This window comes from Pelodiscus sinensis, chromosome 5 (genome assembly GCF_049634645.1).
Source record: "Pelodiscus sinensis isolate JC-2024 chromosome 5, ASM4963464v1, whole genome shotgun sequence".
Classification (NCBI taxonomy): domain Eukaryota; kingdom Metazoa; phylum Chordata; order Testudines; family Trionychidae; genus Pelodiscus; species Pelodiscus sinensis.
In genome coordinates this window covers 42,534,552-42,561,366 of record NC_134715.1, presented here as the reverse complement: position 1 = coordinate 42,561,366, position 26,815 = coordinate 42,534,552, and the positions used below count along the sequence as shown (strand labels likewise).

Genomic DNA, 26,815 nt, shown 5'->3' with positions numbered 1-26,815 from the left:
GGAGATTGTGAAACAGAACAAAACTTTCTGTTTGTGTGTAAAGAGATGTGTTAAAGAGAGTAAGGAGATATTCCTAATTACAGAGGAGGTGTTACACACACAACATTATGCTCCATAAATCTGAGGGATTGAGACTAAACTACACAACAGAGAATAATGAAAATATACTGTTATATATAGGGCCATCAAACTTCCCAGATGAATTAACAGATTCTTATCCCCCTGGTTATTATACATAAAGATGTCTGTGTTTTGGGTCAAAAGAAACTGTATACTATGAATGTGCTGAGAAACTAGCATAACTTTTATTGAGGAGATATAAAAGCCCCTATCAATAAATATGGTCCCTTTAATACTGTAATTTCATTGTCATAATAAAAAAGTACTCTCTCAAGATGCATAAAAACTATCATACTTTAATTAAAGGATGCATCATAAGGCTATTAAGAGGTGAGTAACTGGGTAATCACGTAGTCAGTGCAATTTGTATCACTACATAGTCAGTCGATAATGGAAGGTGGTCAGGAGCTATTCCCACTGAGGCTCTGTAGTTTAAACGTAGTAAGAGCCATCTCCTACTACCTTTTAACTGCAGAGCCACAGCAGGGTTAGCTCCTGGACCCGGCTTGCTCAGTCCCAGCAGCCCCTTTACACAGCAGCTGTTCCTGGGGGAGTCTCAACTCCTTGCTGGGACCCCCCACCCCCACCCCACAGACAGGAGCTGCTGCTGGAGCAACCTCCCCTGACCCCCCCCCCCTGCTGCCTCTGTCAGAGGCAGCAACTGTGGGCGGGGGGGGAAGTGGCATCTCGGACATGGTGCTGGGGGGAACCAGCTTTTAAGCCAACCCCCCCCCAGCACCAGCTTATGTTTCCCCTTCTCCAACTTGCTCCTCTGGTATAGAGGCAGCAAGAGCAGGGGAAAATGCGAATAGTCGATCAATCAACTACTTTTTTACTTCCCTAATACTTAAGGGGTCGATTTCAAGGTAGCGAAGGCCCCTCAGCGCTGTGGGACCAACCCGGCAGCACTCCAGCTGCTCTGCCCCAGGCGTCCCCAAGAGCAGCTAGGGTGCTGCCGGGTTGGTCCTGCAGCCCCGAGGGGCAGCACTATGGGACCAACCCGGCAGCACCCCAGCTGCTCTATTGCAGGCATCCCCGATTCAGCTGCTGCTGAAACTGACCAGCAGCAGCTGAATCAGGGACGCCTGGGGCAGAGCCAGACTATCGTAAGGGGGGGCTATGAGAGGTCTGGGGTGGCATCCCCTTCCACCCTACTCCAGACCCCTCATAGCCCCCCCCTTCTGATAGTCCGGCATATCTGATAATCCAGCACCCCCTGGGTCCTAAAGGTGCTGGATTATCGGAAGTTTACTGTACTTTGAAACTGCAAATAAAGCATAATGGCAGCCATGGGTCGCCCCCCCTCCCCAAAACAGGGCTTTTCAAAAGAAAAACAGCTGTTTAGACTCCTGAGGAGTACAGGATCTTTCAAAAAAGGGTTTTATTTTCAATCGATCCCCGTCTAAATGGCTGTTTTTCTTTCAAAGAGCCCTATTTCAAAAATAATCTGGCTACCATTGTGCAAATCAAGCGTGGGAAATTTAAATCCCAGCTTCATTTGCAATTTCGAAGTGTCTAATTTACATCCCTTTTCCGAGAGACTACAATGCAGATTTGGGATCTCAGCATGTAATATAATATTTATTATAATATACATTCAGTGTTCAAAGAGTGCTACTGACTTTCAGAGCAAATACAAAGGCACGATCCCTACCCCGAAGAGCTTAATTTTACATGTGATTCAATGAGTGAAAATAAAAAATAATGAGGAAGATGAAGTGAAGAAATTAAAATGGTTACAACAAAATATTGTGTGGTTACTTGTCTATGGCGTATGACACACTTCAGTGATTCCACTGAACTATGTTCACCAAGGTGCTCAAATGTAGTTTCCATATTACTGATTTTTCAAGATTTACGTTTAATATGATATATTCTTTTTTATCTTGAAAAGGAGAAGTTCTCTTAAAAGTGCTATGTGTTTCTACTGACTTCATAATAATTCTGTGTTTGTTGCTTTGTGTATGATGATATATGGGACACCTTCAAAATGCAGTTAAAGTAATTCAAAAACTGTGTCTGGACTCAAACAAAGGAACATAGGAATTGCCATAATGGATCACACTTGTGGGTCATCTGTTCTAGTAATCTTTCAACAACAATGGCCAGTACCAAATACTTGAGATGATGGCAGATGAACCTTTTGTCTAATGGAACCTCTTCCCCTGCACTTTCAAACAAACAATTCTCTGATGTTTATACAGCATCTAGTCTAATGGAAAGTTATTCTGAACAGAGGTTCTATGGGTGTTAGCGTGCAAGTGTGTGGGGGTGGGAGGAGGGGGAAGGAAAGAGACAAAGCGTGTGTAAGTAAATATAATCCACTAGTGTTATAGCATGCTCAGTACTGAAAGGAAAGAAGGAAAAATGGTACAAGTGATTTTTTTCATATTTTGGAGAAGAAATACTTGTCTCAGAAATATTTTACACCGGGTAACAATTATGTTATAATTACTTGTGTCCTGTTCAGCACACAGAAAGAAATTATTCTGCTGTGCATTGTTTGTAATAAACATTCACTTTAAAACTGTGGTTACTCAGTTTCTCTCAGTGTAAATAAGAGGCAGTTTCACTAACTAAAACCAAAGGTGCTAGAGATGGAATTGGGTAAATACTTTCAAAAACTCTCAAATAGTTGATAGGAATTTTTAAATGAAATTTCCATACGACTGCTCAAGATCCTATTCTATTTACTTCCCACAAATATTCTGTGGGCATGCTGCCTGTACCCACACAGAGACCCACTGATTTTAATGGGGATCTGCAGCCAGCATATGTACAGCAAATTGTAGAACTGGACCCTTAGCAAACACATTAACTGCTGGGATTGTTTGCTGAAATAGCAAGTTTAAAGTGACTAATGCAGCATAGACCTGGAAAGCAAATCTCAAGCATCTAGATCTGCATATGGACACCTGAAACCGGCTTTTAAGCATTCCACTCATTCAGAGAGAAAGCAGAAACAATTATGTGACCTATGTATCCATTCATAACAAACCAAAATGTTAAATTATTGAATACTCGGAACAAATTACCCAGAAACAATCTATGTGCCCAAACCTAATTTCCAGAGATTATCATAGGCATTAAACAAGTATAATAAACAATAATGATATTCAGGAAATAATACTGAATGTCAGGTAAATTAGACAATTGGAATCTGTACGTGGACAAATTGTGAATTGCCAAAAATGTTAACTGAAGGAGTAAATTATGCATTACTTGCTCAGCTCTCATTTGGGGTGAGTTTTGCTGGTTGAGAAAATGGCCAATATCCTTTGCATGTGGAACACAGCAAATTTGTCACAGATGATATACTGAGTTTTACATGGACAAACTCCCCTCTATGCACTGCAGTCTATGGAGCAAGTGCTGTGCAGTATGCTTACAGAGCCAGTGTTAAGCCAACTATCCTTGGCACTTCATACCAGCATACAATGCCTCCTGAATGGCAAAGGGAGAGTTGCAAATAATTGAACCTTTATACCTGTCATGGTAACATACAGAAAATGTCTGATGACAGGGTGCCCAGTCAAAGAGTTCAATTCTTTCCTGGCACACTGTGGGTAATGCCTCTAACACATCAGGGAGGAGAAATATGGGATTTGCTGCTAGCTGATATGCCTCTTAAATCAACCCCTTTGACAGATGTTCTTGAAAAGGTGGCTCCAATTTTGTTGTTACACTTTAATATCTTTAGTGACATGCTGGTTGGAATGAAGACGTTGTATGCCAGGGGTAGGAAAGAGGCAGCTAGCTGGATGGAACTAGCCTGCCAAGCCAGTGGCCGCGTCACTAACACCCTTACTACATAGCAGAAGCAGCTGCTTTAAACAGCAGGCTGCTAATTGCTTTGTAAGTTGGGCAGGAGGAGAAAGCTTTGCCTACTGTCCCCGTCCCCTAGCAAAATCTCCAAGCTCCCATTGGCTAGTTTCTGGCCATTAGGAGCTGAGAAATTTTGCTAAAGGCAGAGGCAGAAAATTAAGCCTCTTCACTCCCCTCCCCCCCCACTCCCTATGCTCGAACAGAGCCATGTGGAGCAGCTTCCCAGCACGCAGGCACAGAGTCTGCAGAGTTGCTGGCGCTTAGGTAAGTGCCTTCCAGCCAGAGCCTGCCTCCGGCACCCCAACTTCCTCCCTTCCCCCAAAGTATTTGCCCCAGGCCACCACCCAAACCCTCTGTACCCCCTCTCTCTATCTTTTTCAGGTCACAACTTCATCCCAGACCCTGGACCACTCACACCCTCATCCCACAGGCCAGGACCCTTTCTGCACACATACCCCTCCCTCACCTTGCACCCCACTCCTCTGCCCTACGTCACCACCCAAGCCCTCTGAACCCCCTTTCTCCCAGGTCACAACACCCTCCCAGATCCTACATACCCTCTTACACCCCTCCCAGGAGGTCAGAATCCTCTCCTGTACCTATTACCCCTCCTGGACCCTGAACCCCAAGCCCCTGCCTCAGATTTGAACCCCTTCCTTCATCCAAACTCCCTCTCAGACCCCATACTCCCCTCCTGCACCCCAGAGCTCTATCCCAAGCTCCCTTCTACACCCCACCTGCTGTTCCAGACCCTGAACCCCCTACACAGAAGTGTGGCCCTTGACCACCTACCAACATTTTGGAGTGCCCCCTATTAAAAATTACTGTCCACTTCTTCACCTTCTGTTTGTTTGATTATATGCCATGAGAATGTGAATTGAAAGTGAATTGAGGTGCATGAAAGACAGTGCAAACTTCACTTTTTGCCAGGAAATGTGCTCAGAAGTAGGGTACTATTAAGTGTTGCAGAAATGTTGAAAGAACAAACTACTAAATTTTTCCAGAGTTGTTTATATGGGAATTAAATGCAGAAATTTTAGTAACATGACAGGATTTGGGTGTGTAACTCCTAACTGAATCCCATTGCAACATGCAACTTATACACTTAATATACAGTCTCTCCTCTCAACAACCACTCCCATTGTGGATTATGTTAAAATCTCTTTGAATATACAAATGTGAAATAGCCATTACACAAGATATTCATTACCTCTCGTGGAGAATAGAGACTATTTCCATACCTGTATGTTTCCCAAGATCTGCTAACGTGTCCTGGTACATGTTCAACATCTGTTCACAGTGTGCAATAACATTTTTACGCATATTGTCCCAATGTGGAGCAAGTTCTCCCAGCTCTTTTAAGTCCTGATTCCTGCATCAACAGGAGGAGAGGGGAAAGATGGCATTAATCCAAATACAGTATGTAAAAATAGGCCTAATTCAGAAAACTAGTATTTAATGTTTAGAAACTACTAATCTGGTCTTTATATAATATTTCAAATAGGTACTCTATTAATAGAGAACTAAAGCTATTAACATTCCATGACTGTTTTGGGAATGATCTGATTTCAGCCCACTTGCTAATGGATGCTTAATTAAGAACATTAACACCAACTGTGTGAATAAAGGTGCAGCTCACTTTGGTAAAAACAAGGGGTAGTCCTGAGACACCTTAAAGACTAACAAACTTATCTAGGCATAAGTTTTGTGGACTGGAACCCAATTTGTCAGATACATGGAGTGGAAGCTTCCGTTTAGCAGGTATATGTACACATGCAAAGATGGGTTGGTTACATTACTATATCCCATGAATGCTTATGCCCAAATACATTTGTCTTTACGTTGTTACAGGACTCCTCATATTTTTTGCTGAAACAGCTGATTTTGGTGTTTCTGTGACGTATTCATCTGGCATAAATGCATTAGTATGAGAACTGAGCTATTCCCTCATCCTTAGTAGGGTGGAAAGTGGTGTGGATAGAAGCTATCAGTTACCATACATTCAAAGTACTGCTAACTGCCAAAGTAATGGACAAAGTTCAGTGAGCAGCAAGTACTTCAGCTACCAGTGGGGTCAGTTCAACCATTAAATTTATTCAGAAAAATATGTATCAATTCATACACACATGAATACATATTCATAAACCAAACAGCTTAACTGACAACCATCCTTCCTTCCCCCTACTGCTGAATCAGGATGCATTCCTCTGACGGCTTAATCTCCATCCTGGCAGATACATTCCCTAGGTCAAAACGTCAACATTGCGGAAACCAGACATGTCACTAAACACCCAAAAGGAAATCCTTTAGTCAACTATCTGTTTTCCTGTACGTTCTCTGGAGGGCTGATCTGAATGAAACTGAGATCACAATACACAAGCATAGCTACAGTGTATTGATCTTTTGGTATTGTTCCCTACCTGCTACTTGAGTTTATCCAACAGTTACAATTCAAGTTTTAGTTTTGGGGGCACTGCTTAGCAGAAGAAAATGCACAACTGTCATTATCACAGAAAGTTAAATATCTCAGCTCTGCATCAGACTGAGATGTTCAGAAGAAACTGTTCCTGATTTGCTGAAAGTCCTTAGATGTGGAGAGACAAATTCTATGAGTGCTTCCTTATAACCACTTTATTTCTTCTGAAGTTGAAATACTTCAAAATAAACAAGCAAAACAAAAAAACCCACAAATGCCAAAATGATATTAACAGTCCTCAGAAAACACTCAAGATCTATTCGAAACACTTTAAATAACTCTTTTTTGCCATTATTATTTTTATATTTGATTTTAAAAAGCATACTATTTATATAGATGTAAATCTGTTCCCCTTTAAGTCAATAGCAAAACTCCAACTCAAATTGATGTCAGTAGAATGAGCCCTTTAAAAAAAAAATCATTATCGATGTTACCTAGCACATCTTAGACATGAAAATGAAGAGAAGTTATCTTATTTACACTTATCCTTATTGTACTATTTACTTTTATACTTCGCATGAATGGTGAAACTACAGCAGTCAGTTTCTAGCCAGTTTCACTTCTGGATCGCATATTAACAGAACACCAGAGTGCTTTGGTTGTCAGCATTTTTTTAAAGTTGTTTTCAGCTGCAGTTAAATAAACAAGTCCATTAATACTGGGCCAGATCCTTGTGGTTTCCCTTAAGTAAGTAGTAAAGGGTTTGGCTTAAGAAGCAATGAAGAACTTTTTCGTTTTACCAAACCTACATGATAATGTTGAAGAGTATGGGTCCAATGCTCAGTCTGGTTTAACCACTTCTCTTTCCCCCCCTCCCTCGCGTACCTCTTCCCCAATGCAGGTTTGCCAGAATGTTCATTCAGTTACTACTGCAAGTTTGAAGACTGCTCTAATTCATGCCTAAATCCATTGATCTTAAAATGACTGTTATAGGGGATAGGTGAACATGACTCAAGAGCTTCTTAACACCAACTGGAAGGCAGGTGGTTACAAGAATCTCCTGATTCTGGTCTGTACATTCTGGTTACCAAGAATCTCATGTGAGGTCTTAAATGAAAGCTGGGGTTATACCGATTAATAGTATCATTGTGATATATATGTAAAGATACCGTGTAAGGAGTTAAGTATATACACTGAAAATACATTCTGAGCCACATCTCCAATTACTGGAGGATCAACGCTCTAGCAAAGGCCCACTAATTTGAATGCTGATAGCACCCCATCAGCGTTGGCACTCCTTGCTGTCACAAGGAATAAGGGAAGTCTATGGAAGGGTTTCTCCAGTTGACCTCCCACTGTGGAGCGGCCCCCTGAAAAATCTATGCAAGGTACGTCAACTCCAGCTATGCAATTCATGTAGCTGGAGTTGCATATATTGCATTGATTTTCTCTGTGTAGACCTGGCCTTAGATCCTGCATCAAGGTCTGAGTCACCAGCATAAGTTTAAAAAAAAACAAAAAACAAACAAACAAGATTTTCTGTCAGACAACATAGGTGCGTCTAGACTGGCAAGATTTTGCGCAAAAGCTCTTGCTTTTGCGCAAAAACTTGCTAGCTGTCTATACTGGCCACTTGAATTTGCGCAAGAGCACTGACGTTCTAATGTAAGAATTCAGTGCTTCTTGTGCAAAGACTTTGACACTCCCACTCAAGGATAAGCCCTCTTGCGCAAGAATACTTGTGCAAGAGGGCCAGTGTAGACAGGCACCTTAATTTTTTGCCCAAGAAAGCCCGAAGGCTAAAATAGCTAATCGGCGCTTTCTTGTGCAAAAGCGCGTCTACACTGGGCACAGATGCTTTTGCGCAAAAACACTTTTTGCGCAAAAGCATCCGTGCCAATCTAGATGCTCTTTTGTGGAAATACTTTTAACGGAAAAACTTTTCCGTTAAAAATATTTCTGCAAAATCATGCCAGTCTAGACGCAGCCCATATGTTTATTCTCCTTCTCTTCGCTCGGATGTAAAGTAAAGTTGTAAGCTAACACAAAGAATGACTATTTGTATTCATGAGATATGAAATGAACAGGAAAGCAGTGCACAGGAAAAACAAGTCATGGATGGTTATATTGTCTCAGTATAGACAATGGTCTCTGGGGAAAATAAGTAGAAGGCAAAGATGATATCTGTTCTTTAATAGGACTCATGCTATCTTATCAAATAAAAAAGGAACATGAAGGTTAACTGAATTTAGGATGGAAGTGTTAAATATTAGTGGCTTTTGCCAATATTCCTTCGTTTAATCATAAAAAATAGCAATTAAAAACACAAAATAAAGTTAGTAGCATTTGGACATTTAAGATTTTATTACAACTTTTCTCTGTACTCCTTCCATCTAGTTCAATGATTGTAAGTCATTACAATTCTTTGAGTTATGGTTAAAAATACTTTATGATGTCCATGTTATATCTAGTCCATTTGGATAGTAAACCTCATACCTAATGGTCAGGAGGCTAAAAGGTCAATAACATCAACTTTATCATTACTAGCTGAGAAATATATGAGAGAGAAATATAAGTACTCTTGGTTTATAACCAAAGAAGAAAAAGCTAAGATATGAAACATTAGATCTTAAAAAAAAAAAAAATCTTTCTAGTCCTTTAATAAGCGAACTTTACAAGTCCATAGCATATTTTATCTGAGGGTCCCAAATCATGTGACAAGTATTAGTAAAGCTAAACAACACTGAGATAAAGGCAAACAAACGCAGTAAGTCCTTTTTACAGAATGACAAGAGGAGTTTTTAGTTCAGATTCTCAGGTGGTGGATACTGATATAACCCTAATATAATCAATAGAACTACACCAATTTACAACTGGTGAGATTCTGGTCTACAGAGCAGTTGGCTCAACTCCACTTTGCATGGATTAAAAAGACCTCTTACTTTTCCCTTCCACCCAAGTCGTCATGCTCATCTCTTTTCTTGAGCACTACAGGCATAACTACCATATTTCTGTCACCCCGCCCATAAATTGGGCATCATCTAGGACTCTGATCTCTCTCCAGGGCCTCACATCCAGGCTACGTCCAAACCTCTCATCCTTTTTGCATAACATCTCCAAGACAAGACCTTCCACATCTACTCATACAGCTAACTCCCATCAAGACTCTGATCATCTCAGGTCTCAATTATGGCAACAACCTTCTCTCTAACTCTGACAATGCAATCTTGCCTTGCTCATATCCATTCAGAATGCTGCTGCAAAGATTATTCTCCTACCTAGCCCACTTTGACTCTTGCTCCTTTCTTCACATTCCTATACTGGTTTCCCCCCTTCTTAATGACAAAAAACATAACATACTTGTTATATCTCTTGTAGCCTAACTGCACCCTACTTACTTTCTGTTCCCTATCATAATGCGGACTCCTGCCTCCTATTAATCTATAAGGGCCAGTCTCCATTGCCCACTTGTTAAATTTTCAAATCAAGCACTTCTGTGTTTTCTCCCATATTGCCCCCTACTCTTGCAGAAGTTTCTTGCAAATTTTCACAAAGCTATCTCAGAACCTTCCTTCAAAATTCACCCTCGCTGTGATACCTTAGGAAAAAAAACCTGACAAAGTCTAGGCCTCTGATGTGCTGCTCCCATTGTCTGAGCCAGTTACTAGAATACAAGACTAACTGTAGGTTTTCCTATCTTTCTAGCCTGACATGCTACAGACTTTTCTTCGCCTTAACATGCAGGTTCGGAATGGTTACCATTGTGCCTATGCACAAACACCTCCACTTCCTACTAAACTCCTGCACCAACTGTGGCCAGTGTGTGCTTTACAGTTTTATAAGAATCCCATAGCTACGCTCATTTTAATAGTGCAATCCTTGAATATGACTGCAATCCATGAATATCACTGCGTTAGAGGGACTGCAATCTGCTTCACTGTGTAAAACTGTATGTAACCCTCATGGCTCAGGACAAAGTTTCCAGCGTGGGGATTGGATAGGTAAATGCTGAGAATGAGAAAATTGCTTAGAAGTGTAGTGTAAAGCTCTCTAGAAGAAATATATTAAACATTGACCATACAAAGTAATGACATTTGAAAGGAATATTTTCATCTGTTCATACACATTACTGAGGTCTCAATTAAATGGATCAAGTAATGAAAAGGGTCTAGGATGAAATCTTAACCTCAGTCCTTGTCAAAGCTGTCACTGACTTCACACAGGCCACGCTTTCACCCTGACCATCATCGTGGGGAGCTCAATGAAGACCTCTGTGGAAAGCTCAGTAATGGTTAAAAATCACAAAACAGAAAATCAGGATGCGTAAGGTACATCCTGGAAAATAAAATGGAAAACAGGATGTCAGCACTGTTCCCCACTCTGGCACTCCAAGTGCAAAAGACGGGAGCCCGTAAACACCTTGCCTCTATAGGCTCTGCTTACAAAACCTCTCTAGAGTCACAGATTCACTGACTTGGGAGGAGAGATAGGTGCCCCACCAAGTGAACAAAAAGAAAAAGAAAAAGAAAAAAAAAACCCTTTCTCTTTGAACCCAGGAAGGGCGCACTTGGACTCCTTCCAGAGGAGTACCACAAGAGAGCTTGAAAAAAGAAAGAAAATAAACTGCAGTTTCTAGTAGCTGACTTCTTAGGAGTGTGAGTGTGAGTGTGAGTGTGAATGTGAGTGTGAGTGTGAGTGTGTGCGCGCACACACCTCAGACTGTTTCTTTCCAGGACACAAGAATCAAATCATCGTCTTAAAAATTATATTTATTAACAAAACAAAAGATATAAATGATAAAGAATCTCTGATTGCTAGGTGTTACAGTGCAACTAAATAAAACCAATTAAAACACAGGAAAAATCTCTGAGAACAACGCTTAGATAGTGAATAGGGGAGAGAAGGCACAGATTCAGATAGAGGACTTCAAACCAAATAATCAAAATGAACAAAAAACTCTGATTGCGACTAGAGATGCTTTTTCCTCCACTCACGATCCATGCTGATCCATATTTCCAGGTCCCAGTTCACTCCCATTTCCAGTATTCTTATAGGCATGGTAATTTGATTACTGCATTTGCTCCCTCCACCCCTTAACTTAGAACCCACACAAAGGAAGAACAGACCAGGTATCTATATCCAATTCAAATTTCAGCACTGTATCCCCCATTGATTATTCTGGCCCCCTGCCAACACCCTAGTTAGCTACCTGAGTTTAACCCTTTAGTCACCAGGTGCTGGCTATCCTCCTATCCATCACATATGGCCTTACAGAAGTCAACAGCACACCCTCATCTGAAATAATGTGCTCAAGTTTGATCACTCCATCTTAAGATAGGTTATAGTAGGAAGAGGGACAAAGAGTGGAGATGAGAAAGATTAGGGGCATGGAAAGACTCTTGTACGAGGAGAAGTTGAAAAGACTGATCAGAGAAACAAATGAGAGGAGATCCATTATTTTGTGTATATTTATTGTATGATAATTCAACAACAAGGGGACATCCAATGCAACTGAAAGGTGGCAAATCTAAACCTAGTGTCACCGAGTGTTCCCAAGTCTCTGGAGGTCACCCCAAGTTCGGGCGCCCTCCCTGTTTTGTGTTTGACCGCCGGCCCGCGGTCCTGACTGCAGGCGCTGTCGGCCCACGCTCCGATGGGCCTGAGGGGGCCGGGAAGGGGGCTCGGGCCCTCCCTCACTCCGAGCCCTGACCCAGGGCCCTAAGACAGGGACGTTAGTCCCTGGATAGTGGAGGAGGACAAGTTCCCCCAAACCCTCCACTTGCGGGGACCGCGGCCCCGCCCTGGGTCTCTTCTTCCCGGCTTAGCCCCGGGGAATTCCCCAGCTGGGGAATAAGCTTACCCCTGGCCTCTGCCTCCGCCGAGGGTCCGTGGATCTGGGTCCTCCTGTGCTCTCCTCCCCTTGTGGGGGTCTGTCCGCCTCACCGCCCCTGGCGTCCTCCTGGCTGGGGCTCTTGCCCTTTTGAATTCCCCTCCCGAGCAGTAGGGCGGGTCTTCCCCCCCCCCCCGGTGCCGGCGGTCCCGCCCCCCTGGGCGTCCTGCTCGCCGCCTCCCCTGACGTCATCCGGCTGCGCCGGAGCGTCCTCGCGGCGGCTCGCCCCCTCTCTGTCCGCCCTGCCTCCCGGATCCCTCGCAGCCGGACCTCCCCCGATCGCCCACCTCCCCGGCAGGCCAGTCTCTGTCACCGACCCTGGCTCCGTGCAGGGGGTTGCGGGCACGGTGCCTGCCTCGCCCCCCTCCCGGTTCCCGACTCAGTGCAGGGGAGCGCAGATGCGGCGCCTGCCCCGTCACACCTAGGAAAAAAGAAAAATAGCCTGTGGAACTTGTCACCACAACAGAGGCCAAGAATTTAGCAAGATTAAAAAAAAAAGTACACATTTACAGGAAATATAATTTAAATAAATATAAAAAAGAGCATGTTGAAAGGGATATAAACTCTTACGTTTCAGAGCATGAACCAATATCTCATTACTGAAGGTTAAGGTTAACATTAGGGACACTTTTGAGCTGATACTGGCCACCGCTGGTGTATGGATATAGATTGAACTAGGTGGGTCACTGACCTGATCGAGTGTACGAGTCTCTCTGTTCCAATACAGAGTGGTTAAAAAGGGTTTGTCTATATAAACACTTAGTTTGTAACAAATTGACATCTAAAGCTATTCTGCATTGGCCTACCATGCATTAAGTGTTTGTGTGGACTCCCCTGTCATGCATTAACAGTTGTGTAGTATTCTATCCTACTTCTGTATTCAGCGTAATTACTACCTCACCCATCTTGTCCACCCTGCTTGGAAACATGAGTACAGTTCATTCAAGTGCCCAAGGCTGGCCAGCGTGGGATAGTCTTACACTACATCTTACCACACGTTAAGTGTTAGTATAAACAAGGTCAAAGCAACATGGGGAAATTACATGGAAACAGGAATGTCATACTCTTCATGTGCATTTGTGGAGTGGAAGCTACCGATGTTGAAAGAAAGGTCCCATAAAGGAAAACTGGCCTATGTTCATCAACACAAGCACACTCTGAAGATGTCCATACCAATGAAAGATGACACCAAGAAGCTGCAGTACTGCTTTCTATTTTTCATAATGCAAATGTGGGTAGCTAGCCACTCAAGTACAAGACCAGAGTCCCAGGCAGCATTGTATAAGCCCATGCTGTGACCCCGCTGTTGCAGCTTTACTGTTCTTATTATTTGAGTTAGGTAAATCAAAGCTAGCTTGGACATGTCAATGAGTCCTGCAGTGACATCTGATTGCAATATAGACATGTCCTGTTTTATAAGTAGTCTTGGAAGGTTTAGATTATCAGTAAATATTAATATCAATTTCACCATACACAAATACTGCACATGAAAAAAAAATTCCATCAAAATGTACAGACAGGCAAAGAAAGAAAAATGCTGATTGAAAACCCATTACAGTTTGACTTATGGAATTTATTTTCTACCTTTTTGACATGTGATGTTTATAACTAGTACAGCACAAATTATCAAGCTTTAATCTTTTAAACATTAATGCTTAATATTGTTATCTAATTATTGCCTACCTCCTCAATTTTTGGATCAATACAAATAAAAACAAATGCTCAAAACAATCAATTATTAATCAAAATTACAAAATGTAAAATTGAATTCCACCAAGCTTAGTTGTATGAGAAAAAATAGTTATTCTACAGCATTGTTTCCTAATCACATGTATTATCTTCTATTGATAGATGTGTATACTTTTTTAGTGTTTAAAAAAATTGTAATATTCTGGGGAGTAGATGTCAGTTGGAACTGGGTGTATATATCCAAGGACCCTTATTTTCCTTACATTAATATTTGAAAAAAGTGCATGAGAGGAATGTATTTCCCTACTGGTGTAATATTCTGTGTATAAAGTGAAATACACCATTGCATCTTGCATTGCAAAAGTGTTCTAATTAGAGATCTCTTGAGGTCCTCAGTTCCCAGACCCAGTGACTACCATTCAAGTTCTTCTACTTCAACAATGAAAACAGGAATCTGAGCTAGGGATGCAAGCAAAAGCTTATAGGTTAATGCCATACACTACACGCATTTTCCGCTCTCCCTCTTCCTGCATGTAATTTTTTTTAGCAGCCTGGCCAGCAGCCTGGCTCGGTCCAGGCTTGCGACACGTCCGGAACCTACCATTGCTGCAGCTCTGCATTTAAAGTGTTTTAAGACCTGGGTGGGTAGGCAGCCCAGTTTAGTTCTGGCTCATGCTGGGTCCGGAAGCTCAGGCCTCCACTAGATAGGGACTGCTGCCACTGCATGCTGCTGCCTCTCTCTCAGAAGCAGCAGCACAGGACAACAGGCAGCCGGTCCGTTAGGGGAGCTGGTTTTTAAATTGGATCCTCTCATCGACCAGCTCCCGCCTGGCACCCTGCACCGCTGCCTCTGATACGGTGGCTGCTGGCCCCACATTCAGGAACTATAGAAAAGTCACTAACGGATAAAATGTCATGAAGTTATTCGACTATTCAATTAACCAATATTTAACATCCCTATTCTGAGCTTCTTTTCTATTGTTGTCTCAGAAATACTCCACTAATCAATGTGCTTTGAAGGAAAACTGTTTTTCGCCCACCCTGCTTTCTCTCTCTCTCTAAGGCTATATCTAGATTATACAGAATTTTTGAAAGTATATGCAAATTCATGTGGAATTTGCATATCTTCTTCCGATCTCACTTTCGAAAGAGGAACTTTTGAAAGTGAAAGTAGTCTGGATGCATTTTTTTCAGAAAAAACCCTTTTTCAAAAAAACCACTCTTCCATAAAAAATTAGGTTTATGTGGTTTTTTCCTGAAAACTTTGCATCCAGACTACTTTCACTTTCAAAAGTTCCTCTCTCGAAAGTGAGATCAGAAGATATGCAAATTCCTGCTCAATTTGCATAGCCTCTTTCAAAAATACCCTGTAGTTAAGACATGCCCTAAATGAGCCTAACAGAATGTTTAGCATTTAATGCCCATTTGCATTGCTGTATGATAAATGTGGGCTTATCTGCTGATAATTACCATACAGAATTATAGACCATTTTCTGGCACAATTTTTTTTTTGCAGCAAATACGTTTTTTTGGTATAATTTTAAGAAGCTCTGAAAATTCCTCTTTGCTTTTCAACATTAATCTTTGTTCCAAAGGAAAGAGAGCTACATAATTTGGTTACATTATAATCCTGTGTTCTTTAGACACTAGGGAAGAGGCTGTCTAAAGACAAGAAGTGCAATTTATCAGAAGCATTTAATTTACACAGGATATTTCTCAATAGATAGAAGAAAGGATTTTCTCTAACCCACTATTTATCAGAAAAGACACACACACAGACTTGTGCACTAACATCTTTTCAATCACTGCACATTTTGATGCCTTTAAAATGGACAGAAAAACATTATATTATAGAATAAGGTTTTTAAAAGTCCTTTAGTGTGAAGACAAATAAGACATTCAAAGTGCTAAAACGTCATGAAAAAATGTCTTCAACAGAGCCTTTTCATCCTAGTCCTTCTGCTGTGGCGTCAATCTCTTCTTCTTCTCATTGCAATGGCTCTAGGGAAATAGTCTAAATCATCACACGCCAAATTCAAGAAAACCAATACCAAAAACAAATTCTCATTTTCTCTACCACACTTGAGTATTAGACAGGGAACATACAAAATTATATCCTGTCTGAAAAGAATCTCTACTTTACCAGTATTCTGTGACATTCTAAGGAAGTATTAAGAAAAGAGACAAATGGATTATGAAATATTTATTTTATTGGCTACTATACTGGTTCATGCAAGAAAAATGTACTGAAGGCAGAAGAGGACAGACATGCCTAATGTAGAAGGAAAGCCTGATTGTGCTATCTTCTTATCAAGGAAAAAGGGTTCAAAAAAAGTTCAACAGTTTTTTCTTATAATTTGCTTATGAACTGTGACACTAAGGATGAAATTCAGTCCTGGTGTAAGTGGGTGCAGTTCCCTTTCAATCAAGGCTGAATTTGGTTCCCAGGGATGAACAGAGATTCTAGTGGTTAATTTTGAAACATATGATAGAAAAAGCTTCTACCGTTGTATTCTCATTCTCTTACCATTCTGAATTATCAGCACAAGTTGTGTTTCACTATTGCAGAGTTGTGCTGTGTTAGCTGTTGATGTTTTCCCCACAGAATTTATTATACTTAGCAGATAAGGAAGGTATGTTTATATAGTTATCATCAGGTTTGAAAAATGAATCTGCTTTTCTTACAAGAAAAAGAGGGACAAAAGCAGAAACAAACATCAATTTCCCTCATATTAGAGTCAAAATTTGTCAAAAACCAATGCCAAAAACAGAGCAGAACAAAATAACTAACAAAAACTGAAAATCCACTACAAAAGCACACACGAAAATATACAACTGAACTCATTTGCGGATGTACAACAAAAACATGCAGTCTTAATAATAACTAACTCAAAGTTGCAAACAGGAAAGCAGAAGATCAGTGATGAATCCTCTAACTGACTTTAAGGGCTCACAGGCACCTCCCTTCCCCCTCAAGATTTACAGGTACTTGAAGCCCCATGAAGAGGTTAAAACTTGAGGGAGGGGAAGATAAGTTGAGTATAAGGTTAGGTGTGAGTGGGAAGGTACAGGTTAAGACATAACTGTTCAGGTGAAGCCAGTTTTCAAGAAAACAAGATTTACTGTTTTCAGAAATCTCCTTTTTTTTTTTTAAACTAGTTCTATGAGCAGCAATGGCAGCAAAACATTCTACCAGTGATCTGGCTGCCAGTGCTTTTAATGTCAATATTAACCTAAAGCTTTAATTTTTTCCCAAGTAATTTCCTAGGCTTTTTCCTTTTAGAGAAATCCTTCAAAACACCACAAAACAAACACAAACCAACCAAAAAACCTTGTCCAGGTGATTTACCATAGAAATCAGTTGCTCATCTATGTATATTGTGGCCATGGTTCCCAGTTGCTCTCTCACCACAATCATAGATAGGACCCTACCAAATTCATGGCCCATTCTGGTCAATTTCATGGTCATAGGATTTCAAAAAATAGTAAATTACATGGTTTCAAAGATACTTAAATTTGAAATTTCCTGATATTGTTAGCCATGGTTGTCCCAACCCAAAATGGGATCACAAAGCTATTATAGGGAGCTCACAGTACTGCCATCTTACTTATGCGGTGCTGCCTTCAGAGCTGAACAGCCAGAGAGCAGCTGTTGGCCGGGCACTCAGCACTGAAGGCAGCGCTGCCACCAGCGTCAGTGAAGAAGTATATGTGCCATGCCATGCCACACTCAATTCTGCGCTGCTGCTGGTGTGTCATGTGGCCTTGGGAGCAGTCCAGGCAGAAGAAGAGGAAGTCCTGTCCCTGCCCAGTTTCTCTAGTACTAACAGCTGGAGCCTGGCATTTAGGAGTTAAAGGGGCCTTGTGCTGGTGGTGTGTTTGTGCAGTGGGTGGCCAGGGCACACCTTCTCCCCACCTCAACCATGGGGCCCTGGACAAGTCACACACTTGCATCTCACTTCTACGCTGCTGCTGGCACTGCCACTGCCACTCCCCGTCAACTGCTCTGTGGTCACTCAACTCTGTGAAATCTGGTCTCCTCTTCAATAGCCAGATTTCACAGTCCATGATGGATTTTTCAGTGTTATTAATTTGGTAGAATCCTCATCATAGAATCTGTTAGCTGCCAGTATTCCTACCGCAGATTCTGCCAAAGCACAGTGAACACACGTGCACGCACACACGCACTAACCCAACTAGCAACACTGAAAGTACCTGCCATAGCCACAGATCAACTGCAATTTCTCTTCATTTCTCATGGAAGGGATGAGGGAGAAGCAGAGGCATGGATCTTTATTGTGTGCACTTCTGGGGAAGTGGACTACTCCGAGAGGAGGTTGGGGCAGCAGACTTCTACCTCTAGTCTCCTGGATCCAGCAAGTGGACTAGAATTCTTCTCCTCCATGGATGCTGGTGAAATTATTTTATTCAGCTTTGGCAGGTACACAGATGCCATGCTGATGGGTGCCAGATAAGACAGACTGTCAGGGGGTACACCTCTGACGGGGGCTGCTGACCTTCTTATACTGACCCGCGTCTCAGTCCGGGCCTATACCGCACCCCCAAAGTCCCCAAAAGTTTAGGCCCCTCTATCCGGGGATATACAGTATCAATGTCTCAACACAAAGTCCAGGCCCCCCTATCAGGGGATATACGGTATCAAAGGCCTAGTCCCTCGGAGGAGCCTCTCCTGGCCCCAGGCCTGGTTATCCGGGGGGGCCTGCTTGGTAGGGGGACCCGGGCCCTCCCTCTCCACCGGGTCCCAGCCCAGGGCCCTTCAGGCAGGGTCTGTGGCTCCTGCCGGCTCGGCGGGGAATCCGGCCGATACACGCCGAGCCCAACTTTGTGACCCCTGCCCTGGGCTGCTTCCTACCGCGCCCCGGTTCCCCGGGGGCCCCTTGGCCTCTGAGGCAGGACCTGCTGGGGTTGTGGGGACGTTCCGGTCTCCCGGAGTCGGGGTCCGCTTCCTTGGTGTCAGGGTCCAGCCCAGGCCGCGGCTCTGGTCCCCGCGGCTGCAAAAACACTGGCCTGGCCTGGTCTCCTCCCTCCCCTAGCTGTCCGCTTGCCTGCTGGGCTCCCTCTGCCTTTATACCTGGCCTCTGCCGGGAGCATGCCCAGCAGGGCCGGAAGGGCGGGGCCCTCTCAGCCAGCTGGGCCTGGGCTACTCCTGGCCCTGCAGTGCGGGGCCTGTTCGCCCCGTCACACAGACATATTTCTATTATTTACTCTTTCAATCTCACCTCCTTATTTCTAATAAGAGTACTAAATTACAGTTAGAATGTGAACACCTGTTTTTTTATATATTAATTATAGCCTCACACAAGAAACTCATTATTACAATGCAGTAAAATTCTGTAATGGTTTTCGTAATGTTAATGTACAAGCATCAATAATCATTTGCCATTTTCAATGGAATGGTAATGAAAATTAAGGAAGCAACTGAACTGAGCAGCCAGAGTACCCCGATTTCAACACTATGATAAAAATCCCCACAAAACCCAGGTTTGTATTCCCAAGCAGAGACAGGCTATCCACTTAAAAAATGCATGACCAATATTTAAGAGTAGAATTAAGTATTACCATAATTCATCTAAACTTTGTATCATACCCCATCATCATAACATCTGAACAGAATCATACAAACAATGGTCTAGAAGAGACATTGAGTTCAATTCTCTGCCTGGATATTTTCTAGACCATTCCCGACAAGTGTTTGTCTAACCTCTTAAAAATCTCCAATGATGAGATTCCACAACCTCCCTTGGTAATTTGCTTGACTACTGAACTACCCTTAAAGTAAGGAAGTTTGTTCTCGTGCCTAATCTAAATTGCCCTTGTTGCATTTTAAACTTCTTATCCTACACTCAGTGGTAGGGAGAACAATAGATTGCCCTCCTCTTTATGACACGTTTTTACATACTTGAAGACTATTATGGCAAACCTTCCTCCTCCTCTTCCCCCGCAAGTCTTCTCCAAACTAAGCACTATTTTTTCTGATCTTTCCTCATAGATCTTTATTTTTGTTGCTTTCCTTTTGGACTTTCTACAGTTTGCGTTCATATTTCCCAAAGTGTGGTACTCAGAGCTGGACATAGTATACCAGCTGAGGCCTTATGAATGCTGAGTAGAGTGGAAGAACTACCTCTTGTCTTGTTTACAACACTCCTGATAAAACATTCCTCAATGATGTTTGCTTTTTTTGCAACAGTGTTTCATTGTTGACTTATATTTACTTTGTGATCCACTATAACTTCTAGATCCTCTTCTGCAGTTCTCCTTCCTAGGCAATCATTTACCATGTTGCATGTGTGCAATTGATTATTCCTTTTTAAGAGTAATAATTTGCATTGTCCTTATTGAATTTTATCCACTTTATTTCAGACAATTTCTCCAGTTTGTCAAGTTCAGTTTCAATTCTAATGCTGTAATCCAAAATGTTGCAATACCCTTCTAGATTGGTATTCAGTGTTGCCTGACAGCTGAGTGCTTGGGCAGCCACCCAGGGGAGCTTAAATGCCGCCCAGCTGATTAGCAGAATACCCACATCCAGGAGAAAGTATTTCTACTGGTAGTACACATCTGTGCATGCCTTGGTGCACATAACATTTATTCTGCACATGGATGGAACACACAAATTCCTTGCACATGGAGGGAACATTGTTGTTAGTCTCACAAAGGTTAGAACTGTGTTGTCTAAGCCATTATCAAAACCATATATGAAGATAATGAACAGAACTGGACCAAGGACAGATCCTGCAGAACTCCACTCAATATGCTCTTCCAACTTTACTGCGAACTATTGATAACTATTATCTGAGTTGGCTTTTCCAAACATTTGTGCATCCATCTTATAGTAAGTTCCTTTCGACTATACTTCTCTAGTTTATTTATGAGATGATCATGTGAGATATCATCAACAGCTTTACAACAATCAAGATTTAATCACCTCTTTTGCTTCCCCTCTACTTAAAAAAAAACTTTGGTATGTCAAAGGAGGATATGAGGCCTTATCCCTTTATCTTCTTCTGGATGCTTATGAATTGATTGGCATCCAGAAACACAAAGTTAACCTGACTGGTCTATAATTCCCTGATTGTTCTTATTCCCTTTTTAATTCTTCCCTGGTTATAATTCCCTTGTTTTATATGCCCTTTTCCAATCTTCTGGGATCTTTCCTGTCTTCCCCGTTCTCAAAAATAATTGCTAATGGCTCGGAGATCTCTTTAACAAGTTCCTTAACCATTCAATTATGTATTCAATTAGGCCTTATCCACTCAAAAACTTATCCAAACTTGTTTTCCTGTATTAGCCAAAGATCCTACCCCAATTACACTGATGTTCAATGCTAACCTCTTAGTGAAAATTGAAATAAAAAAACGAATTTAACAAGTCAGACATTTCTGTATTGCCCCTTAGTGTCTTTGCCCCTTTACTGAGTAATGGACTAACCCTAACCTTGGTCTTCTCCTTACATTTCTTGTATTTGTAAAATGTTCATCCTATCCTAGGGTAGAACAGTCTCATGTTTTGTCTTAGCCTTTCTAGCTGTCCACACATGCTTACATTATTTTATTTATATTCATAATTTGACCTACTTTCCGCTTTTTATAAGGGTGAATATCTTTAGTCTGACTAAGGGCTGGACTCACCAATGCTGACAAGAGACATTTTACCAAAGACTTCAACAGAAACAGGACTGAGGCAGTGCAGAAAAATTTTGGCCCGCCACATCCTGTTCCAGTAGCACAGAAGGGGGGTAGTTGCAAAAGGCCACGGTGAAAATTCTTCCACTGAAGGAGCAGCATAGAACCAAAGTTTGCAGCCCCGGGTCTCCCCACCCTGCAGGCTGCACTGAAGTTATGCTAGGGAGCAAAGAGAATGAATTGTAGCCACGGCAGCATCTATGGAAATTCTCTGCTGCAGTGCAGTCCATGGGCAGGCAGCTGTTCCAGCCATGGCAGAAGCTAAGAATATGAGTGGCACAAAAGTGGATTTAAAGCCACCTTTTGCTCTTGGCCTCCTTTCCCTGAGCTGTGTTTATGCTCCTTGGAAGTCCATTTAAATTAGATAGTACATCCGTATTGGAAAATTGTACACAACACTACATTTGAAACCTGGTATGCTTTTAACTAACAAATATAAATTAATTATAGGAAAGTGGTTTGTATAGTCACTACTCCTAGACTTAATTCCAACTGTGCAATGTCTTACTGCTTATATTGTAGTAATCCTCCCCCTTGATGCTGCTAGGCCTAAAGCCAAGCTCTCTATGGAGCAATTCACACCAGGTCATGTGTTATTGTTATTATAAATGATAATTATTCAAAATATTTATATTAGTAATCAAACGTTGATTCCCAGAAGTTCAGAGCCTTGAGTATATTTGACACAATACGCTGTTCAGAATTTATAAAGTCACTAGAGTCTTAGCAATGAATTGTTCTGATTATGATCATAGCTATGAATTCTAATCAGCCAATGAGATCACTATATTTCCCTACCCATTTCATAAAATATTTTAGTTTACCTTCACCAATAATCATGTATATTACCTCAGGTAAGGAACACTGCCCAATGAAAGGTATTAACAGTTTTTATTTTATAATTTTGTTGTCCTTACCGTTTCATATCCTCCTTTATGTGCAGGCTGATCAATTCCTTGGGAACATGGAAAGAAAGGGTGCTCTCAGACATCTGTTCTCGGATACGCAGCCACTTATTGTCAGACGTAGGAAATCTATACAACTTACAGACTGGGTTTTTTAACACTGTAGAAAAGAAAAAAAATATGGCATTGCTTAATTGTAGCTATATGTTTCTTTCCAAAGCTACCCCCAGAGTTTAGTCCAAAAACGTAGTTATTTTGTTCTTCCTCTGTATTTCCAAACTTAAGTTTGGAAATACAAAGATAAACGTATTATTAATTGAAAGCATAGCACAGAAGGCTGTACCAGTAGATAATTAAATTCTACCTAGTACAGTAGGTTTTTGGTACATTTATCATTAAGAATGAATGCTCGCTCTTGCACACATTCATGAGACAAAAGTAAAAAAATAAACTTAGCTGATGAACAAACAGACAGTGAAATCTCATGCAAATGTCTGATAGTATCAGTAGCCACGTAAAAGTTGAGTTATTAAACTCCCATATATCTATACATTTAAAAGTGAAACCACATGGGTAAGATGTAGCACATCCGAAACGATTTAGATATTGTGGTAAATTCTTTCCTAGAAAGACATATATAATGGTCATTAACACAAACAGGTGTGGAATATATACTTTAGGAGGACAACATGCCCCACTGATCTGTCATATCCCCCCTGTGGCATGAAGTAGCGCCTCTCCACCCCTTTGGCTATAGGCACAAGAGGACAGGGCCTCTTTCAGCACCTTGCAGACTTATATGCAACAGGCTGGGGGCTTGGTCCTGCAAGACACACTATCCCTACATCCAGCAATGGGCTTATTATTGTACTGTTATACTCAGCTACAGCAAGGGCCAAAGTCTCCAAATCTTGCACATTTGCACCTAAAAACAAACATGGTTCCCCCCCCTCAAGTCTACTACACTATCATAATTTCATGAAAATTGCATTATGATGCTCTATAATGAGCCTGTGCAATTTTTTGTGCTCTCCTTATCTCTGCCCTTGCATCCTTTTTTCCCTGTTCTCTACTGATTCTTCAGAAACAGCACACAGTGTAAACACAGAAAAAGATAATCTTTTCTTTTACTTCCTAGATACACGCACGTGCACACGTACACCACTGTTTTTTAATTCAGAATGACTTTAGATAGCAATCCAAACCCTCCAACAACATCTCTTCATCAAGCTACTGATCTTTTCACATTACTGGTAAAAGCTACCTTGGACCAGCCTCTCATCGATTCTGCCACTCACTATTGTATAATTCAAAGAAATGCATTACCTGTGATCACGCTGAAGAAACTGTTGCTTTTAAAAGCAGATCAGCAAGTGGAGTTTGCAACCTACATGATAATTCTCTGCTGTGGGAATTATGACCTACATACACTGATTCATGCAGCACAAATAACAGAGCTATAATAAACAAAGGCCAAACCATCAATGATTCATAAATGCACTTTAAAAAATGAGACTTGTTATGAAAATAAACACTGCAGAAAAGGCCTGAAAACAATGAAACTAGAGGATCTACATAAACGAGCTGATAACTGGTGGGCAAAGTTACATCCCTCTTCACACACAACTAATGTTGCACATGCTCATTTTAAAATAGCGCTTGTTTATTTTCAGAAACTGTCCTGTTTTTGAAGAAATGTCATTAAACTACTCTTCCTCCATGTACAGCTTTAGATCTCTGAGGTACCATCTGTTTTAAAATACATTTATTCTAAACTAAATTACTTAGGATAAAACAAAATTTAAAAAAAGCAAACATAATAAAACTTAACGTTTAGCACAGATAAACAGCAGCATTTTTTGTCTATAAATCTCACAGTGCCTATGCAAAAGTAATCAGACATTTTCATTTTATAGATGAAAAACGGGAACACTGAGGTTGCATGTCTTGACCAATGTCACAAAGTATCTCTTTTTCTAGTGTTACGCACTAGGGCAATCTATGAGAGACGTCTGGGATGGGGTAAGCATATGTTCAAAATATTACTAACGCTATGGAACATTTCCTATCTTTGCTCTTGCATGGTGACCAAGTTTATGAAAAAGAGATTTTATTGACAGCACTTAAGTCCTGTCTTAATTGATAGAACTGGTACTGCACGGCAGCGTAAGATACCCCATCAATGTTCCTTGACCAAGACAAGAAGTGACAAGCTTCAGATGTAAAAGGATAAGTCAATACATATGGCTGATTGTTTTGACTCACGAGCCGAAAGCTGCCAATATATATGCAAGTCTAGTACTTACTGTAATAGAATCATAGAGTCATAGGACTGGAAGGGACCTCGAGAGGTCATCGAGTCCAGCCCTCTGCCCTCAAGGCAGGACCAAGCTCCGTCTACACCATCCCTGACAGATGTCTATCTAACCTGTTCTTAAATATCTCCAGAGAGGGAGATTCCACCACCTCCCTTGGCAATTTATTCCAATATATGACCACCCTGACAGTTAGGAATTTTTTCCTAATGTCCAATCTAAACCTCCCCTGCTGCACTTTAAGCTCATTACTCCTTGTCCTGTCCTCAGTAACCAAGAGGAACAAATTTTCTCCTTCCCCCTTGTGACACCCTTTTAGATATTTGAAAACCGCTATCATGTCCCCCCTTAATCTTCTTTTTTCCAAACTAAACAAGCCCAGTTCATGAAGCCTGGCTTCATAGGTCATGTTCTCTAAATCTTTAATCATTCTTGTCGCTCTTCTCTGTACCCTTTCCAATTTCTCCACATCTTTCTTGAAATGTGGCGCCCAGAACTGGACACAGTACTCCAGCTGAGGCCTAACTAGTGCAGAGTAGAGCGGCAGAATGAGTTCACGAGTTTTGCTTACAACATACCTGTTGATACAACCTAGAATCATATTTGCTTTTTTTGAACAGCATCACACTGTTGACTCATACTCAACTTGTGGTCCATTATGACCCCTAAATCCCTTTCCGCCATGCTCCTTCCTAGACAGTCGCTTCCCATCTTGTATGTATGGAACTGATTGTTCCTTCCTAAGTGGAGCACTTGGCATTTCTCTTTATTAAACTTCATCCTGTTTACCTCTGACCATTTCTCTAACTTGCTAAGGTCATTTTGAATTATGTCCCTATCCTCCAAAGAAGTTGCAACCCCCACCCAGTTTGGTATCATCTGCAAACTTAATAAGCGTACTCTCTATCCCAATATCTACATCATTGATGAAGATATAGAACAGTACAGGTCCCAAAACAGACCCTTGCGGAACTCCACTTGTTATCCCTTTCCAGCAGGATTTAGAACCATTAACAACTCTCTGACTATGGTTATCCAGCCAATTATGCACCCACCTTATCGTGGCCCTATCTAAGTTATATTTGCCTAGTTTATCAACAGGAATATCATGCGAGACCGTATCAAATGCCTTACTAAAGTCTAGGTATATGACATTCACCGCTCCTCCCTTATCCACAAGGCTCGTTATCCTATCAAAGAAAGCTATCAGATTAGTTTGGCATGACTTGTTCTTCACAAACCCATGCTGGCTATTCCCTATCACTTTATTACCTTCCAAGTGTTTGCATATGATTTCCTTAAATTACCTGCTCCATTATCTTCCCTGGGACAGACATTAAACTGACCGGTCTGTAGTTTCCTGGGTTGTTCTTATTCCCCTTTTTATAGATGGTCACAATATTTGCCCTTTTCCAGTCTTCTGGAATCTCCCCTGTCTTCCATGATTTTTCAAAGATCATAGCTAAAGGCTCAGATACCGCCTCTATCAGCTCCTTGAGTATCCTGGGATGCATTTCATCAGGACCTGGTGACTTGCTGACATCTAACTTTCCTAAGTGATTTTTAACTTGTTCTTTGTGTATCCTATCTTCTAAACTTACCCTCTCTCTGCTTGTATTCACTACGTTAGGCACACCTCCAGACTTCTCGGTGAAGACCGAAACAAAGAAGTCATTAAGCATCTCCGCCATTTCCAAGTTTCCTGTTACTGCTTCTCCCTCCTCACTGAGCAGTGGGCCTACCCTGTCCTTGGTCTTCCTCTTGCTTTTAATGTATTTATAAAAGGTCTTCTTGTTTCCCTTTATGCCTGTAGCTAGTTTGATCTCTTTGCCTTTCTAATCTTGCCCCTGCATTCCCGTGTTGCTTGCCTATATTCATCCTTTGTTATTTGTCCTAGTTTCCATTTTTTATATGACTCCTTTTTTATTTTGAGATCATGCAAGGTCTCCTTG

General features: G+C 41.5%; 1 protein-coding gene across 4 annotated transcripts in view; it reads right to left on the bottom strand.

Moving 5' to 3' along the window:
* Window positions 1-26,815, bottom strand: part of INPP4B (inositol polyphosphate-4-phosphatase type II B) — a 478,846-nt gene that overhangs the window by 135,630 nt on the left and 316,401 nt on the right. For all 4 annotated transcript variants that reach the window (XM_075929897.1, XM_075929896.1, XM_075929898.1 and 1 more), the window contains 2 exons: window positions 22,561-22,708; window positions 5,187-5,317 (listed from right to left, as the gene is read on the bottom strand). In XM_075929897.1, coding sequence (XP_075786012.1) covers window positions 5,187-5,317; window positions 22,561-22,708 — 279 coding nt within the window. The remainder of the gene's footprint in view (window positions 1-5,186; window positions 5,318-22,560; window positions 22,709-26,815) is intronic.